The sequence below is a fragment of the Tiliqua scincoides genome, chromosome 1, assembly GCF_035046505.1.
Source record: "Tiliqua scincoides isolate rTilSci1 chromosome 1, rTilSci1.hap2, whole genome shotgun sequence".
NCBI lineage: Eukaryota > Metazoa > Chordata > Lepidosauria > Squamata > Scincidae > Tiliqua > Tiliqua scincoides.
In genome coordinates, this window is record NC_089821.1 from 256,842,935 (window position 1) to 256,861,944 (window position 19,010).

Consider the following 19,010-nt stretch of genomic DNA (forward strand, 5'->3'; position numbering starts at 1 on the left):
GCATTTTAGTGGGAAAACAATTTCATATTCACATCCTGCTCCTGTATTCATTAATCAAGGGCTAGTGCCCTTCTCTGAATTCCAGCGTTCTCTGATGTCAGGTTGGATTTTATGAGGGCCTTCTCAGTGGTGGTGTCTTTATTCTGAAACTCCTTTTCTCAAGTTTGTTTTGTATTGAATTTCAGAAGGATAATAACAATTGTTCTTTCTGTGGACATTTAGAAATGTTTTTGGGATTTTGTAGAATAAATTGACATTTGATGTGGGAGACGATCTGCTGCTGTTATATTTTTGTGATGAATTGTGTTTTATGCTGTAAAGCTATCCTGAGGACTCGTTTGAACTATGTGGTAATACTGTATATACACTTGAAAAATAAATGAACCACAAGAATGACCTGTTAAATTTTTAAGAACACTCACTTGGTTATTTTGCTTGCAAGATTCTAGTTTCATGAAAATTGGAAAGGGCTGTAATAATGTGCAATGGAAACTCTGAAGAGGATGTTGCTGCAGCATTGCTGACAATATTGGTACTTGTTACATAAGTAGTGTATTGTCATTGTTTTTGTCACACTTGCTTTTAATGCTTTATTATGTTGGGAAAGGTTGGTACCTACAGTGGCCAGAAATAAAGCAAGTTTGTAATGTCAAGCCAAGGAGATATGTAGACAAATAATGATCATGGTTTTTAACAAGCAGAAAGAGCAGTTCATACTATTTGCTCAACCCTTGTGCCCCAATCCAGAGAATGTTACCAAACATAAGCCCTATTGAAATTAATGGATCATTTAACAGTCACCTAACTCAAGTCCCATGAATGTCAGTGGGACTTAGGCACAGCTAACGTTCTGTGAAGTGAAACTCTGGTGTGCTCTCAGGGGACATGCAATAAACTGGCAGAAATTGGGAGACCTGTTTATAGAACATGCCTGAGACAAAGCATACTTTTTCTCAAGTCAGCCCTGTGCTTGTTGTGGCTAAGATTAATTCTGGACATGTAAAAGCATTTTTTTTAGTTGAGGTCATCATTGACAGAAATCATTAGATACACCTAATGCCAAATATTAATGGGCTATTTTGCTTTATTCTTCTAGGGGATCAGTAGTCTGTTCAGCTCCCTTAAAGTAGTCAGGCTGCTTCGGCTGGGTCGTGTGGCTCGAAAACTGGACCATTATATTGAGTATGGAGCTGCTGTCCTGGTTCTTTTGGTCTGTGTCTTTGGACTTGCAGCCCACTGGTTGGCCTGCATTTGGTACAGTATCGGGGACTACGAAGTTATCAATGAGGATACAAACAAAATAAGAAATGAAAGTTGGCTGTACCAGCTAGGGGAATCCATAGGATCACCGTACCAGTATAACAAGTCAGGAACTGGAAAATGGGAAGGAGGACCAAGCAAGGATTCTGTTTATATCTCTTCTTTGTACTTTACGATGACTAGTCTCACAAGTGTTGGATTTGGGAACATTGCACCAACCACCGATGGAGAGAAGATCTTTGCTGTTGCTATGATGATGATTGGCTGTAAGTATCTCAGAAATAATTTTGCATACATAGTGTTTTCAGCCTATATGTTTTCATATGCATGAAATAAATGAATAAGTCAGCTGACTACTTACTCATGGAGTGATGCGAGTTGACTGTGATGCAGGAGGTACAGTGGTAATTCATTTCATGTATCCAGCTTCCAGCTCTTCATGATATGAGATTAGTAACCTTCCCCCCACCCCATCGGCTCATTTTGCAATGAATGGGAGTTGCTGAAGGTGAATAGCCAACTACTTTTCAATGCATCATATTCTGAAGTCACGTTTCATCTTGAAAACTTCAGGCAAATGCTTATATCCTAACTCATGTTAGTTCCATCAAGATTTGGAAAGGTGATAATGGTCCTCAGCCAGCTCTGGGACAATGTTTCGTTGTCTCAACTTAGGGGAACCATCAAGAGAGAGGCCATGGATACTTTACCAGTGATTCTCAAACTTTTTGACTGGCAGCTCCCTAGACCTATTGGGACATTGGCTGCAGCTCCCCATGAGGGCTGCAACTTACTAGGGCTTGCATTAGGGCTACAACGTTGTATAGGGCAGTGATTTTTTCACAAGGATTCCATGACTTCCCTGTCTGGTTTTCATGTCTCCCTTGGAACCACAGCTCACAGTTTAGGAACCATAGCTTTATGCCAATTGCAGCAGGATGTGCTGCAGTTGGCTTCCTTACTCAAGGGTATAGGCAGCTACTATAAGAAGATTATTTTAATGCTTTACCTATAGAAGGAATATGTTTGTAGAAAAATGGCTCTAACAATCAGATTTGAGGCAACATTGCCATTACCTTATGGAAATGATGGTTAAAAAAATGTATAAATTGAAAAGTGGCAGGTTTGTTTCTTCATTTTACAGAGATATTGGTATTTGTAAAAATTCTTTAAACTTTGGTGTCTAAACTGTTCTGTTAAATCGATGGTAAATAGCTGTGCTTGTGTACTAAAAATTGGTTTCTAGAGCACTCCCTTGGGAGCACACAATAGGCTCTTCAACAAACAGTGCCATAGAAAACAACCAGGCACACATCTGTCTTGATTAAATGTACTTGCTTTAATACACAATCATCACGACCTTTTGAATCTCTGCAATGTTTTGTGGCTGATGACTCTCTACTGTATAAAATCTAGCATTTTAATTGGAGTTGTCAAGAGAAACAGTACAAGCTTTGAATATTTCACTGGAGTCATTAAGATGTGAAATTTGTGCAGTTCTAGCATGGTGAGATTTCTTGTCTCAAACTTTCAAAGGAGAGTTGAATAGTTCTGAAATGTGTAATGAGTACTGTGAAAAAGAAAGGACTGTGCTGTCACATAACCTGTTCCCCGTGAAATCAAGGCAGACTAAGCATAAATACATTTTTGTGTGCGTTTGAGAAGAATGTGGAGCTGAAATGAGTGCATACAATTGAATCACAAGGTATAAAAAGTTTATAAGGGAACTGATTAAAATGTCTATCTGAAGCATTATGACGTTTCTGGCTCATACTGAAGCTTTGCATTGCTCATGGGCAAAGCATTGGGGGCTATAGTGTTAATAAACTGGCATGTCACATTATTTCAAACATTTCTCCACACTGATTGCAAATGGTACAATATTTATTTGCAAGTTGGTTAGCTTGCAAAGCACCTGAGTCACAAATAAAGAAAGGGAGAGAGTTAGCAGGTAATCCTGGGGACCTCTTGAAGAAGATTACACTGAGAATTATCTGAGGCTTAAGCTGCTGTGATTGCGCTAATGGCACAGAATAAATAAAAAAATTCTGGAAAGTTTCTGGACGGTTGAAAGGAAATAATATTCCCTAGAAGAGTAGTTGCCAGTTACATCTTCTGGGATCATATCTAGAATACCGAACATTTTTTTTGGAGTCATTTGCCCCTGGTTGTTCTGTGGGTTCTCATATAATCAGTTCACATGACAGTCAATTTAGGATAAATAAACCTCCCTCTCAGTTGAAATGTTATATACACACAAAAAAACTTATCTGCTGGTGGTTCATAAAGGCCCACTTGTTTTTTTCAGCACTGGTTGCCAGGTGTGCTTGTCCACAACTGGCTTACGTCCATTTGTAAGTATTTATTATATTTTTACCCTGTAGTTCCTCACAGGACAGGGGTTTCCACTCTATATGTGGAATAATATGTGGAATATGTGGAATAATAATCCTGTAAAGTGAGTTAGGCTGAGAGACATTGACTGGACCAATATCACATACTGAGCTTCAGAGAACCAAGGTTTCTAATCAAGAAACATTTGAACTCCAAGTATGCAAGCAAGAAGATGTGCTAGACAAGGATATGAGGCTTGTCTGATACTTGCTAGTTTTGCCCCACTCATCCACAGGGAGCATATGTCGCATATGTGAAGCTGGATTCCTTCAACTATTTATTCTGAAATATCTTGGATCAGTTCAAAGGCCTATCTAGTTCAGACACCAGTGGGAAGCCCACCATAATGGACCTGCCCCGCTATGCGCCCCTGGGCAAAGGTTTGTGATGCCGCCCCCCACATAAGAACAGCCCCACTGGATCAGGCCATAGGCCCATCTAGTCCAGCTTCCTGTATCTCACAGCGGCCCACCAAATGCCCCAGAGAGCACAACAGATAACAAGAGACCTATCCTGGTGCCCTCCCTTGCATCTGGCATTCTGACATAACCCATTTCTAAAATCAGGAGGTTGGGCATACACATCATGGCTTGTACCCCATAATGGATTTTTCCTCCAGAAACTTGTCCAATCCCCTTTTAAAGGCGTCTAGGCTAGACGCCAGCACCACATCCTGTGGCAAGGAGTTCCACAGACCGACCACACGCTGAGTAAAGAAATATTTTCTTTTGTCCCAAACCGCCCAACACTCAATTTTAGTGGATGTTCCCTGGTTCTGGTATTATGTGAGAGTGTAAAGAGCATCTCCCTATCCACTCTGTCCATCCCCTGCATAATTTTGTATGTCTCAATCATGTCCTCCCTCAGGCGTCTCTTTTCTAGGCTGAAGAGGCCCAAACGCCGTAGCCTTTCCTCATAAGGAAGGTGCCCCAGCCCCGTAATCAACTTAGTCGCTCTCTTTTGCACCTTTTCCATTTCCACTATGTCTTTTTTGAGATGCGGAGACCAGAACTGGACACAATACTCCAGGTGTGGCCTTACCATAGATTTGTACAACGGCATTATAATACTAGCCGTTTTGTTCTCAATACCCTTCCTAATGATCCCAAGCATAGAATTGGCCTTCTTCACTGCCGCCGCACATTGGGTCGACACTTTCATCGACCTGTCCACCACCACCCCAAGATCTCTCTCCTGATCTGTCACAGATAGCTCAGAACCCATCAGCCTATATCTAAAGTTTTGATTTTTTGCCCCAATGTGCATGACTTTACACTTACTGACATTGAAGCGCATCTGCCATTTTGCTGCCCATTCTGCCAGTCTGGAGAGATCCTTCTGGAGCTCCTCACAATCACTTCTGGTCTTCACCACTCCACACCAAGTTTGGTGTCGTCTGCAAACTTAGCCACTTCACTGTTCAACCCTGTCTCCAGGTCATTTATGAAGAGGTGGAAAAGTACCGGTCCCAGGACAGATCCTTGGGGCACACCGCTTTTCACCTCTCTCCATTGTGAAAATTGCCCACTGACACCCACGCTCTGCTTCCTGGCCTCCAACCAGTTCTCAATCCACGAGAGGACCTGTCCTCTAATTCCCTGACTGTGGAGTTTTTTCAGTAGCCTTTGGTGAGGGACCGTGTCGAATGCCTTCTGAAAGTCCAGATATATAATGTCCACGGGTGCTCCCGCATCCACATGCCTGTTGACCTTTTCAAAGAATTCTATAAGGTTCGTGAGGCAAGACTTACCCTTACAGAAGCCATGCTGATTCTCCCTCAGCAAGGCCTGTTCGTCTATGTGTTTTGAGATCCTATCTTTGATGAGGCATTCCACCATCTTACCCGGTATGGATGTTAGGCTGACCGGCCTATAGTTTCCCGGGTCCATGCCACCCTCCCATGCCATGGAGCCTCATGCAACATTGGGGCCAACTTGGAAAACGTTCTCAGGCTTCCCTGCATTCTTAAACAGTACTTCGGGGAAACCAGAAGCACTGCTTAGGATCATGTTGGGAGCCTCAGAAGCCTTCCTGTGTAGTCTGGAGTGTTGCGAAGATGTAGTGCTCGGGATACTTGCCCCCTTGCCCCCCTCCTGGCCCACCACTGGAAGCCCACATGCAATGAGCCTCTCCCACTAGTACTCCCCAGTAACTGGTATTCAAAGGCAACCTTGCTTCTGAACCCAAAGTAGCATACTGCCATCATGACTATGATTGAGAATACCGTGAATGTATGCAGTGTGTATAATGGACTTTGAAACTGCAGTGACCTGTAAATCCTGTCAGAAAGTTTGGATCTAACAGCAATGCAAACCCAATATATTCTGAATTCTTGGACTGTAGCTTATATCTGTTCCACAATATAGCTTATATCTGATAGCTTATATCTGTTTATATCCAGATAGCTTATATCTGTTTTTCACAAATGTTTATTAACCTTGATGGGGAGTTGGCCAACCTTAAGTTGATTTTTCTAGCACTGATTGGAGTTGCTTGAAAACTTTAGTGCTGAATTTAGAATCAATATAAAATATGTTTTTTTCTACCCTGAATTAAAGCATGCTAATAGAGCCTTTGATTTGCCCTTTTCCTTACACTTTAGCACAGATTATGACATGCAATCTCAGATGATACTGACATAAAATGTTAATGTAGGAATTGTACAGTCTTTCTGATGCTAATTTCTGACAGTGCTTCATTCACCCCAAGGGTTTGCAATACCCAGTGAACTGCTGTTGATTGAGTGGATTTTTCTGAAATTGCATTGAGAAGAATGGTATTTTCTTTGCTGTTAAATGTGAGTGTCTTCAAATGTAATCGTTTGCATGTATTCCAGTTGAAATAGGAGCAGTTAAAATGTATTCAGATTGTATTTATATGTGGTTTATCACAGGAATTTTCAAAGAGGCTTTGACAGGCACCTGCTGGAGATGCAGGAAGATTTCCTGCTACAGGCAGGGAGTTGGACTCAATGACCTTCTGGGTTCCTTCTAACTCTGTGATTCTATGATAAAATATTCAGGTGCCCCTCCTGTATACAAGTATAACTTAGGGCACAAAGGTAATGCAGCTCTGAGGTAAGGGTACAAACATTCCCTTACTTTGAGGAGGCCACCGTGAGTGACACCCAACTGCAGGATGCAGCACACATCCCATTAGCACCGCTATGCCAGTGCTGGAAAGTACTGACATAAGGGGTTAGGATTGCACCCTTAAATAAGTTAAAGGGAAGGTTTACACAGGCTGAAGTGCCACTTCAGATTTTGCAGGGAGGAGGCAAGAGATTTCAGTAGGAGAACAGACTTCTAGTAGGCTTTATTTTTCACATTCATATATTGCCCTTCCTCCAAGGAGCTCAGGGTTGTGTACATGGCTCTTTCTACTCATTTTATCCTTGCCACAATCCTGTGAGGTAGGTCACTCTGTTGGCTGACCAAGGCACCCAATAAGCTGCATGGCTGAGAGAAGATTTGAACCAAGGACTTCTTGGTCCTAGTCCAATGTGCTAACCACTGGGGTAAACTGGCTTTCAAGAATATGCTGTTCTGTGAGGACTATCATTCTTTAATGATGATACAAACAGGTTATTTTCTGACTTCCGTTTTCACCCAAAGTGCATTTTAAATTGGACATCTTTTCACTGATCTATAAGATCTCCGAAAAGAAGCTTTTGACATTTAAATATTCAGCCTCCTTTTCATGTAATTGTCAGATACTTTGCATTGTATTTGTACTCTGGAAAATACGGGGTCAGTATGTTGGTTTTAAGAAGACTCTGCATGTTAATGGTTTTAGTTACAGTCATGGTTATGGATTTCTCAGCTAATCCCCTTTTGTCTTCATCTATGTATTAATTCTTTCATGGCAAAAACTCCATGGTAGGAAGATAAGGCAAGATTTGCAAAGCAATAGATAATGCCCCAGATTTCCGATCAGTCAAAATAATGTGTTCAGACAGTGGGAAAAAGATTATAAGCAGCAGAAATTGAGGTTTGAAAGGTCAGAGTCATGGAAATACATGCATATTTGCTGAAAGAATAGAGTTCAGCATTGGAATCCACTAATCAAAACAAAAAACAAATAAAAAAGAATGACAAGCTCTTTCTCCCTAATTGACCTCATTAAATTTTAGCATTGGTATAATCATCATGGTATCCTACAGGGAGGCAGAAGAGAGGTTGTGAAGATATGACAAAAGCAGTAATACCACAGGCAATTACTGTTTTGTTTTTATGAAGGCCAAGAAGCCATGAGGTGCCCAGAGCAATGAGGTGTCAAGAGACCTTTGGAGTGAGGTGGGGGGGGGGGGCGGTAGATTTGGCAAAGGCAAAAGTCCCTCTCTTGCATGTACTGTGGGAAGGCAGTGAGATTTAACATTTTCTTTTTTATATACTTTATAATAACTGGCAATGTCACCAACACAGCACAACCTTTTAAGCAATGGAATTTGTAATAGTAAATAGAACCATTAATAACACTTGCTCATTGTGTAGAACTTGCTAGCTGGACAGGGATAGATATAATCTTGAGGCGTAATCATTGTGGTCTGAAGCAGTCGGGAGGCATTCTCATCTACTGCTTCCCCTCATTAAATGGTACTCCTGCCAAGGTTACCATAGAGAATTCATGTTGGAAGCTGAGTATCTGAATGTCCAACGTTGTCTCCAGAGAACCTTGCAATGTCCTGTGGAATTGTTTTTCTGAGGTGGAGATTACATGGTTGTGAAGCTGTTTCGCTAGTATCATGACATGAGTAAGTCATTATTTTTCCATCAATTTAATCCTCTTCAGAATTTAGTATTGTACTCATCTACCACAAGAGGGCACTGATGGGATAAATCTACCTTTTTGCATTCCGAGAACTGTGAGCTGCTACTTCTTCACCATCTTCCCCCAGTTCTGTCCATCTCCTATGACTAGGTCATACAGGCTGTAAATAAGCACACCTTTAACGGTTAATGGAGAAGTGTAATCGGCCCTTGTGTGCAGATCCTACGTGATTGCCCTCCAACTACAGAAATGGTCAAACTGCGTTTCATCAGTTCAGTTTTTTAAAAAAAGAAAAGAAAAAATTCAGCTCATTACAATGTTTTGCTTTGTCATTTTTCATTGAACTAAGGTATTTATCGCAAGCATTAAACAGTAGTTCAAACAAAAGCAACTCATTCCCACTCATTTATGAGGTTTTCACTATAACATGTTTATATTTTTGTTTTTCTACTGCTCTTTAATTTTTTAGTGAAAAAAGATGCAGAATTCTCTCCTCATTCATGCACAGCAACAATTTAAGAACTTGTTTGTTTTTTATAGACTTTCTGTGCAGGAAATTTTGGGAAAGTAACAGTGGATGACAACTTAAACACAGGTGTCCTCCTGCAGCCACAGATTCAATCATCTGCTGTTCTCTGTGGCCCACCCCCGTGATCCCTGTGCCCCCACAGGGCCATTACCTTCTGTTTTCTTCTTTACCAAGTAGGCATGTTTTTTGCTTTTATTGTACAGACGCTAGAACAGGAATGCAACAAGCAGGCAGGCAGACTGCACGCTAGAGGGACACAGAATGTTCACAGGAAGCTTCTGTTAATGTTCTGACTGTGTCCCTCTAGCATGCAGACTGCCTGCTTGTTACGTTCCTTTTCTAGCATTTGTAAAAGCAAGAAACATACCTGCTTGGTAATGAAGAAAATGGAAGGTAATGGGAGTGGAATACTTGTCTCTCTCTATATGATTCCCTCAAATCTGCAGTTTCTAGATACCAGGAGAAGCCTGTATCTTGGTAAAATCCAATTAAACAGCTGAATCAGATACTGAATCCTCCCAAATATTTATTACTTTAGGGCGCAATCCCGCACTAAGGACAATGCAGCTCTGGTAAGGGAACAAACATTTCCTTCCTTTGAGGAGGCCTCCATGAGTGACACCCAACTGCAGGATGCAGTATATGTCCCATTGGCACCGCTATGCCAGTCCTGGAAAGCACTGACATAAGGGGTTAGAATTGCGCCCTTAATCCCAAAATTTTTGCTTTGCAATTCCAGTTGAATTCCAGAATTGGTTTGCTCAATAAAAGACTTGGGCCTGCCACAGGAGAGTCATAAATGTTATTGATGTTGTACAGGGAGAGGGATAGTTACAGAAAGGCAGTGGTCATATAGGTGCAATTCAGATATAACATAAAAACATGATTTTCCATTATGATAGTATGCTCCAGTGAAGTTTGGGCTCATACCTAGAGGTACCAGATACAAAGTGCGACAGAGTGCCTATAACCATTGTATAGAAGAGGGAATTTTGACAGGTGCAGTTCAAAATGGAAGGGTTTAAAAAGCTGCACCTGCCAACTTTCTTGTTGTATATAATGGTCAAAGGTACAAACACTCTGTCCCATTTTGTATCTGGTAACTCTACTCATGTCCAACTTCCTCTCCTGTTTCCTCCTCCTTTCCATGTACATTACAAACTTCCATTCACAGTTTGTAACAAACCACAAGTTCCAGTTTTATCTGAATGTAGGAAACTGCAGCATGTACAAACGATAATTAACCAGAATATGAAACCAGGATAAGCTCTTGGTTTGTTAACTAGCTATGGTTTATAAAAGTCACAATTTTCCATACTTAGATGAAATGAGAAACTGCATTTTGTTGCAAACTGTGACCAAAAGCATCTTTCTTACTGGGATAACCTGAAATCTAGCGACTGTACCTCTTGTTGCCCAATCTTATTCAGGGCCTATGGCTGCAGATATCACAATCTGATGCCATAAGTCCTGGTCTAGCAGTGCAAAAGCTGTGTAACTGTTGTTCAGTTTGGGGTCATCAGTGCCAATGGATGGAGACCTTGCAAACATGCCAGCAGCTCATCCAGGCCACAGCGGGTAAGATGGTGGCAAGTGCAGTTCAATGATGGTTCAAGGGAGGGCAGGGAGTGGGCCAAACTGGACCAGTTTACAGGCAGGAGGAGAAGGATCTTTGTTCCACAGCAAGGCCCTTCAGCTGTGCTGAAAAATTGCTTTTCTGCATTCAGATGGAAATTGAATTAAAATGATAATTCCATATGTCAATATAGGGTTATACTCCTCATATAAATTTGATAATACCCACTCCCAGGACAAGTTCCTGCTATTTGGTTACTCTGAAGCAGATCCTAGTCAATATAGATTCCACTTTTCTCTGCAGCTATTCTTTTAATTAGTAGTTTCCTCCTTACTTCTTAATTTTAAAGCAACTTCTACTTCCCTGCTTCTGCCACTTCAATTACTTACTTCCTGTTCTCTTGTGACATTCTTGAATTGGACCTTAATTAATCTGTTCCAGTTCCTCTTGGGAAAGGAAGCTTCAAATACTGGTTTCTACTTTGTAGCCAGAGTGACTACTCATTATTTGTTATAGGATTGCAATTACTATTTGGGGGGAAAACATACATTGTGCGTGTGCGTGTGTGTGTGTGTGTGTGTGTTGAATGAATAATTGCTCTGACTAAAACTAGCTCCCACCCACCCCCCATCCTGGGAACATGAATGTACTAGTTAAAGGCCAGTTCAAAAATACCAGCCACTCAAGTGACCAAGAAGAGACTAATTAAAGTGGCAGAAGTTGAGAAACTGAAATCATTTTAAAAGAAATGGGCAAAGATGATAATTAAAGGGACAGTAACCCATGGGAGTTCAGTGCCAGTTCACACAGGACTAATATGCACTGCAATTGCATTCTAACTTTAAAAAAAAAAAAAATGACCACAGATCCAGTCTTTAAAAAACACAGGAGGACAACACAGAAAGCAATGGGCTTGTGACAACTTCATTTGAATGGACACAAGATACCAATTCTAAACTAAACAGGGGGAAAAGTGGGATATAAATGCAGTAAATAAATAAATGACGAGTGCAGGGGTGTCCAAACTTTTTGGCAGGAGGGCCACATCGTCTCTCTGACACTGTGTCGGGAGCTGGGAAGAAATTAATTTACATTTCAAATCTGAATAAATGTACATAAATGGATATATTGGAGATGGAACTTATATGAATGAATGAAGGTCTCATGATAGAACAAGGCCTATAAAAGATATTGTGCAAAGCAAGGCCAGACTTTCCTTTGCTGCCACTGCCGCATCACAGATGTGAAACAGCAAGCAGTGGAAGGAGCCCTCATCCCACAGCTCTCACAAGAGGGCAAACAGTCGCTGTCACACTGAGAGCAGTTGCATCAGGCCAGCACCTCCGGAGGGCCAGAGGCTCATTGGAGACTGGGGGCTCCCTGAGGTCTGAATTGGGAATCCTCAAAGGCCGCAAGTGGCCCTGGGGCTGGGGCACTGTCACCCCTGGGCTAGTGGGAAAGCATCTGCGTTATAGTGTGCTAAAGTCTGAAAGAACAGAAAGACTTATTAGCCCTTTAATTTTTAATTAAGCAGTTAACATTCCTAATGCCTCAAATGAGCTTTGTGAGTATGCTGGATATCCAATATGGAAATGAATGGGATTGGTTGGGCTTAGCCAGATGTGTTCATTTTGATGCATGTTAGAGAATTATTTGATACTTTATTAAATGGATAGATAATACCAAAGCGGATTTAGATGCTATTCTAGTTTTCTAGGCAACTTTTTATTGGTATGTTCAGCTTAATATCTTTAGAGTTTATTCTCTGAAGGTTTCTTGGTGCTTGTTGCTGAGGTTAAGCCAACATCAAAAGTATTATCTTTGCATTCTGCCTAATGGCAGAAACTAGTGTCTGAGGAGGTAGCTTGAGAATGGTTCTTCAAAATGTCAGTACGTTGTAGCAGCCTTATTCACACTCACACAATTTTTATTGCAGCCTATTCAAAAAAACGTGTAGGAAGAATAGTGATTTATAATGTTTCCTTTATCAAGATTGAAATGAAAGGCGTATGGAGAGCTTTTTCCTTGCTTCGTAATGACAGAACAAGACAGCTAGTCTGAACTTCAGAATTGTATGTACATGGTCAAAGGGTGCTGTGGTACTAGGGCTCTTTAGCACTGCTAAGGCATTGCTTTTCTACAATAAGTTGGAAGCGCACTTAAAATGCTGTTCCCACAAGGCACTTCATTTATTGGGGTACACCCTGTAAAAATACATTAAGTGCTTCCTGCTCCCCTCATGTGACAGACTCCTAGTTAAACCACAGCATTTGGACCAGGGAGCTGTGGTTTAACTGTGGTTTACAAACCAGAATATGAAGCCAATATTTCATCAGGGTTTCATATTTTGGTTTGTAAGCCAAAGTTAAACCACAGTTCCTGAACCTGAATGACATGCAGAGCTGTGGATTAACTAATCAGGATTCTTTCGTGCTTGAGGTGATGTGATGGTTTGTGAAATTGGTGCTTGTTCAGCTGACATTTCCTAACAATGATTTGTGGGATAATATGAATCGGTGACATTGGTTTTGCTGCAAACACACAGAGCTAGAAACTGAAATGTACTTGCACATTTTATACATTACTATTCAGATGAGGAGTTATTTGCCTCAAGTGAGGACACAGATATAGGGCAGTTGTTCTCAAACTGGTGGGTTGTGACCCACCCTACCCCTGAAAAAGACTTATCCTGGTTCTTTAACTCCTGGAGACTTTGAGAACCAGTGACTTAGGGCCCAATCCTATCCAACTTTCTAGTGCTGATGCAGCCGTGCCATGGGGCATGCACTGTATCCAGTAGTGGTAGTAGTGCAGAGTGTAGTTACAGAGGCCTCATCAGTGTAAGAGAATATTTGTTCCCTTACCTTGGGGCTTCATTTTGGCTGTATCAGAGCTGGAAAGGTGGTTAGGATTGGGCCTTTACTCTTGCGTTGAGTTGTTGGACTCATTTTGATCTTTTAATACTTGAATGTTAGTAGTCACCAAACTGAGTAGGAGATAAATTTACTGTGCCTTTCCCCTACTACCTGGGTAGTGTTGAAATTAATGATAGGAATTGAGAATGCTAAAATAAATTTCTTAAAAGGCTTCTTTTAAGGATCGACCTGCCAGCTGGTGCACCAATTCTGCCTGGAGCCTGGACAATAGTGCAGCTCTCAGGCTTTAATTCTGCCACAAATGGGCCTCCAGCAGTTAGTGTGGTTGTGCACTTCCTTCCTGCACAATGTCCTGTGGCAAGGGTGCACCTCAGGTCTAGGGCCACTCCGGAGGCTGCAGGACAATGGGAGCAGGAGAGGTAGCGCTGTGATGGCATGGCCGGCAGGGATGTGCTCATCTGTGTGCTGTGATCACCTCTGGGAGCCTGAGCTTTGCTGAGCTTTACTGGCTGGTCCTCCTGGGCGATTGCGTGCAAAAAGTGTCCAACTGTTGCCACAAAGGGGCCTGCCGACTTGGCCTAGTTGAGTCAGTCGGGCCATGTGGTTCTGCAGGTTCCTGGCCCTGCTGCCTCCCTACTCCTCGCTAAGAGTGAGGAACAGGTCGGGGAGGGAAGGCAACTGAGGGGGGCCAGGAGGGACAGAGAACAAAGAAGAGAGAGAGGAGGAAATTCTTTTTAAAAAACGCTGAGCTCTATGGAGCTCAGCAAAAATTGTCTTGTCCTTATGGGAGGCAGGACCAGACTGGGCTGGGATGCCCTCCCACCGGATGAGGACACATCCGAGTAAGTCCAGCCCTGCGTCCTGTAGTGGGAGGGGCATGCCCTCTCTGTTCAGAATGCCCCCCTTTCCTCTTCCAAGAACAGGACATTCCTAGGTAAGGAATTCCATTTTTTCTTAACACTGTTTGCAGATAATAGTCTCCTATTAGAAGCTACTTTATTTCACAATGACAGAGTACAGAATGATTGGAGGGAAAGGAAGGCAGCTTGGTTGCTGCTTTTGATACCTGCTGTGAAAATTGTAGGACAAATTAACCAATAGGGGACGTATTCGATTAGGTTAGCCATTCGATTAGGAAAGCCATTAAAAGCTATAGATCTTTGTCGGCAGATTGTAGTGTTTTTGTTGAGAACAAAGTAGGTTTAAAGAAGTCTTTGAGCCCAATCCTATAAATTTTTACTCAGAAGTAAGCCCCATTACATTTAATGGGGTTTAGCCCCATGTAAGTATGGATAGAATTTCAGCCTTTGTTCTTTGTTAAAACGTTAAGTAATGATAAATCTGCAGCAACGGTTACCCTGTACATGCCTGATCTCGTCTGATCTCAGAAGCTAAGCCTGGTTAGTACTTGGATGGGAGACCGCCTGGGAATACCGGGTGCTGTAGGCTTATACCATAGTCTTTTGAGACTGAAGGTTGCCAACCAATGATAAATATATAAAAATCTGTTATCAAGATTTAGGAGTACGTTAGCTTCTTTAGCTAAAGCTGCTGGTATGAGCTGCTTTTTAAATTTCAGGTTGTTTCTGGAAGTAAGTTCATCACTCAGTGTGTTAGTGCCTGACTTGATCATACTGTATTGTTAGCCAAGTATAACCATAATCACCCATAAGCTCTTTTCCCTTCAGTCCTTCAATTCACACATATAAGAAACAAATTGAGAACCCCTGAGATCATGCTGTTCTCACCTCACTTTCCATTGATGATATGAACTCAAGCTCCACTCTCCACATAGTCAACATTTTGGGGTGGTGATCCCCGGGAGAAATTTTCCCTACATCCTGTGTTTGTCACTGCAGACAAACACAGATGGGTACGGGTTGGTGCTTTAGGACCCAGGTAGGGCTAGAATGGCACAATTCCAGGAACCCCTACACTTTTCTTCTGCGTGTGGAGTGAAGGTCTGAACAGGCTGTAAAGTGCAAAAAAAGGTAAGCAGCCTAATCTTGCTGAAACGAAAGTGAAGAATTGACCTGACGGAAACGCCAAAAAATACTGTACCAGGGACAAAATACATATTAAAAAAGAAAATACCAGGAGATCCTGAAGTCAGGAGACCCAGTAATGGCTGGGGGGCAGATAGGGGTTAAACATTTCTGCCTCCCCAAGCCATTTGCTCAGTCAAAATTTCCTTCCTCTTTTAAGGAACTGTTTAGTTCATGGAGAAAATATACTACTCTCCCTCTCTACTCTCTATTTATTTATATCTATTTATTAAAATATATATTTTAATATATTGTACTTGATGATACCATAGTAAGTGATGGCATTTGGGGAAATGTTACAGATCAGTACTTTTAACGGCTTTCAAATACACAGTATATGACAATGCTATATACATATTCATAGTATATGACAATGATATATGCACACCCAAACTGGTGGGTCATGACCCACCAGTCAGAGAAGCAGTTGTTGCTGCCCCTTTAAGGGGTGAGGAGGGGGGAGGTAGCAACGTGATTCCCAGTATCGTGTTGCCACTGGGGATGGGAGGGTTTTCTTTACCTACCTGCAGTCAGTACTGCAGGTCTGGAGGATGTGGGGAGCCCTTTGCAGGGATCCCCATGCATGCAAAAATGTAAAAAAAAAGAGAAAAATAGGCACTCAGTTTTATTGTGAAAACTGAAAGTGCCTTTTTTTTTTTTACATTTTTGCAGGCAGGGGGTTCCTGTAGAGGGCTCCCTACACCCCCCAGGACTGCAGTGCTGGCTGCAGGTAGGTAAAAAAAACTCCTCCCGTATCCAACAGCAGTGCAGTCATGGGGATCACATAGCTGCCTTCCCCTTTCCCCCTCAAAAACTTACAGTACTCCCAGCTCCCTTGTAGGAGTTTGGGAAAAACTGCTATATGACAATGCTATACATAAATATAACAATGTTAGTCTATGGGGCTTACTGCCAGGTAAGTTTGGATAGGCTTGCAGCCTTTGGGATGTTTGGGGATTTTTTTTTTTAAACTGATGAGCAACTGCTTGGGAAGGTTAGGAGGGCTCTTTATTTTAAATACATTTTTAACTTATTCTTATTGTAAACTTTTAATATACTTAGGGTGCAGTCCTAACCCACTTTCCAGCACCGACATAAGGGCAATGCAACTTATGAGTAAGGGAGCAAACATTACCATACCTTGAGGAGGCCTCCGTGACTGCCCCTCAACTACAGGATACAGCACATGCCCCGCTATGGCACAGCACAGGCACAGCTATGCCAGTGCAGGAAATTTGGTTAGGATTGTGCCCTTAATGAATTTATTGATTTAATTTTGTTGCATGAGGGGTGTTAAAAATATTCCTGCTTGATTATGTCCCTTCTGACCATGACATTACTTCCAGGTTAACATCACTTCCAGTGGGTCCCAACAGATCGTCATTCTAAAAAGTGGGTCCTGGTGCTAAAATGTTTGAGAACCGCTGTACTAGAGTAATATCCAGGTCTTAGTTATTGCTTCCATCTTCTGAAGTGAAATGTGTGGTCACAAGAGATATGGTGTTCTTGGTCATGACACCTTGACTGTGGAATGACCTTTCTGCGTCCCTCCAGCAGGTTCCCTTTTCAATGAATTTTAAAAACAACCTGAAAATATTGTTTGAAATTGTTTTGCTGTTTTTCATATCATTTGATGCTGCTGTTGTGCTTGGATTCTGTTGCTGACTGTGGAAGAAATCCTACCCAATTTTCCAGTGCCAGTGCAGCTGTGCCAATGGGGAGTGCACTGCATCCTGTGGTGGGGAGGCAGGCACAGAGGCCTCCTCAAGGTATGGGAACATTTATTCCTTTACCCTGGGTCTGCATTGCGGCTGCACCGGTACTGGAAAGTTGGATCGGATTGGGCCCTCTGATGTTATTTGTGTTTTCTTTTATGTGAGTTGTTCAAGGAAGCTTTTATTTGAGAAGCGGTATGTTATTTCAATAAATAAAATTATTATTCTTAACAACAACAGTACTTATATACCACTTTTCAATGGAAAGTTCACAAAGCTGTTTACAGAGAAAATCAAACAAACTACTAATGGCTCCCTGTCCTAAAAGGGCTTACAATCTAAAAGGATGCCAAAGAACACCAGCAGACAGTCACTAGAAAAGACAGTGCTGGGCGAGGAGGGCCGGTTACTCTCCCCCCGCTAAATAAAAGAAGAGCACCCACTTAAAAAGTGCTTTTACCCAGTTAGCAGGGCTTATTTGGCTTAAAAAATTACACTCCATAAGACGCACCTGACCATAAGACGCACCTAGTTTTTAGAGGAGGAAAACAGGAAAAAATATTCTGAACCAAATAGTGTAATAAAATATTTAATAAACTATAACAGAATAACATTTGAACCATGTAAAGTGAACAGCAGTCAACAGTGGCATTAAGAACCATTATCACTGTCATTAACAAATGGAGAGACTTAAAGGTTTGAGTACTCTAGTTTTCTGGAAACCCCAAGAACTCATCATTGTTAGAGTCAGAATTTATGAAGCTCACAAAAGCAGGTGCACACAAATAGGGGATCACATTATCTTTCTGCTACAATGATGTTCTGCCAAATTCCAATCCACTGGGCCTCGTGCCCGCTTAAGGCTGATCAGTCCCCCTTGTGCAACTCACCAGTGCAGCAAGCAAAAGTGAGTCCAGTTCTAGTCCACAGGTGCCAAGTAAATCAGTCCCATCAATCAGAGTTGCCAAATCAGAGTCCAGAGCCAATAAGTCAAATTACAGTCCTAGGTCAGATTCCAGGTAGGTCAGTCAAATCCGTCAGGGTATCTAAGCCCAGTCACAATCCACAGTCAGATTCCAAATTCAATAAACCCAGTCAGTCTCCTCTCCTACCTCCAACCTGCTCTTCTCCCACAAACCCTTCCTGCCTCAGGTACTCCTTATATCCCTGAGGGCCCTATTGCCTTCCAGTGGCTGCAGCTGTGCAGCACACTCTGCTGGATGCCCAGGCCTTACCCTTAAAGGGGCCACTGCTGACACCACATCTACCTCCTCGCCAGTTCTTCCGTGATTCCAATACAAATGAACAAGTGGAAAGTCCAATCACAACTTGAATTCTCAAGACACAACAAACCTCTGGATTTATGATGATTTACCTGAGGCTTGTGCAATAAGCAAACACTGGCATTCTGACCAAGGAGACAGTTTTTTCTTTGTGATGGGGGGGGGGGCTTACATTCAGATGCTGGATGAGGTGAGTGAAAGCGCCCCTCCCCTGCTGTGTGAGTTGGGGGGGGCAGAGCATCTGTGTGTGTAAGAGAAGGGGGCAGCCTGTGTATGTGAGAGAGGGGGAAAGTGTTTGTGTTGCAGAGAAGTTGTGATGCTCCAGGTTTGGGGGGTGGAAGAGAGAAGCTGTGATGCTCCAGGCTTGGGGGGAGAGAGGCTGTGATGCTCCAGGCTTGGGGGGGAGAGAGGCTTTCCTGGGAGTAAGCCCCCCTGACTCTAATGGGACTTACTTCAGAGTAGGCATGCACAGGATTGGGCAGCAAGACTGCCACCCCACCCACGCTTTCCTGGGAGTGAGCCCCAGTGACTCTGAGACTTACTTCTGAGTAGATATGCGGGC

The 19,010-nt window shown here is 42.3% G+C and overlaps 1 protein-coding gene across 1 annotated transcript in view; it reads left to right on the top strand.

Annotated features, from left to right (window-relative positions):
• Positions 1–19,010, top strand: part of KCNH1 (potassium voltage-gated channel subfamily H member 1) — a 267,482-nt gene that overhangs the window by 80,856 nt on the left and 167,616 nt on the right. Inside the window, exon 7 of the mRNA XM_066611753.1 lies at positions 1,097–1,526. Coding sequence (XP_066467850.1) covers positions 1,097–1,526 — 430 coding nt within the window. The remainder of the gene's footprint in view (positions 1–1,096; positions 1,527–19,010) is intronic.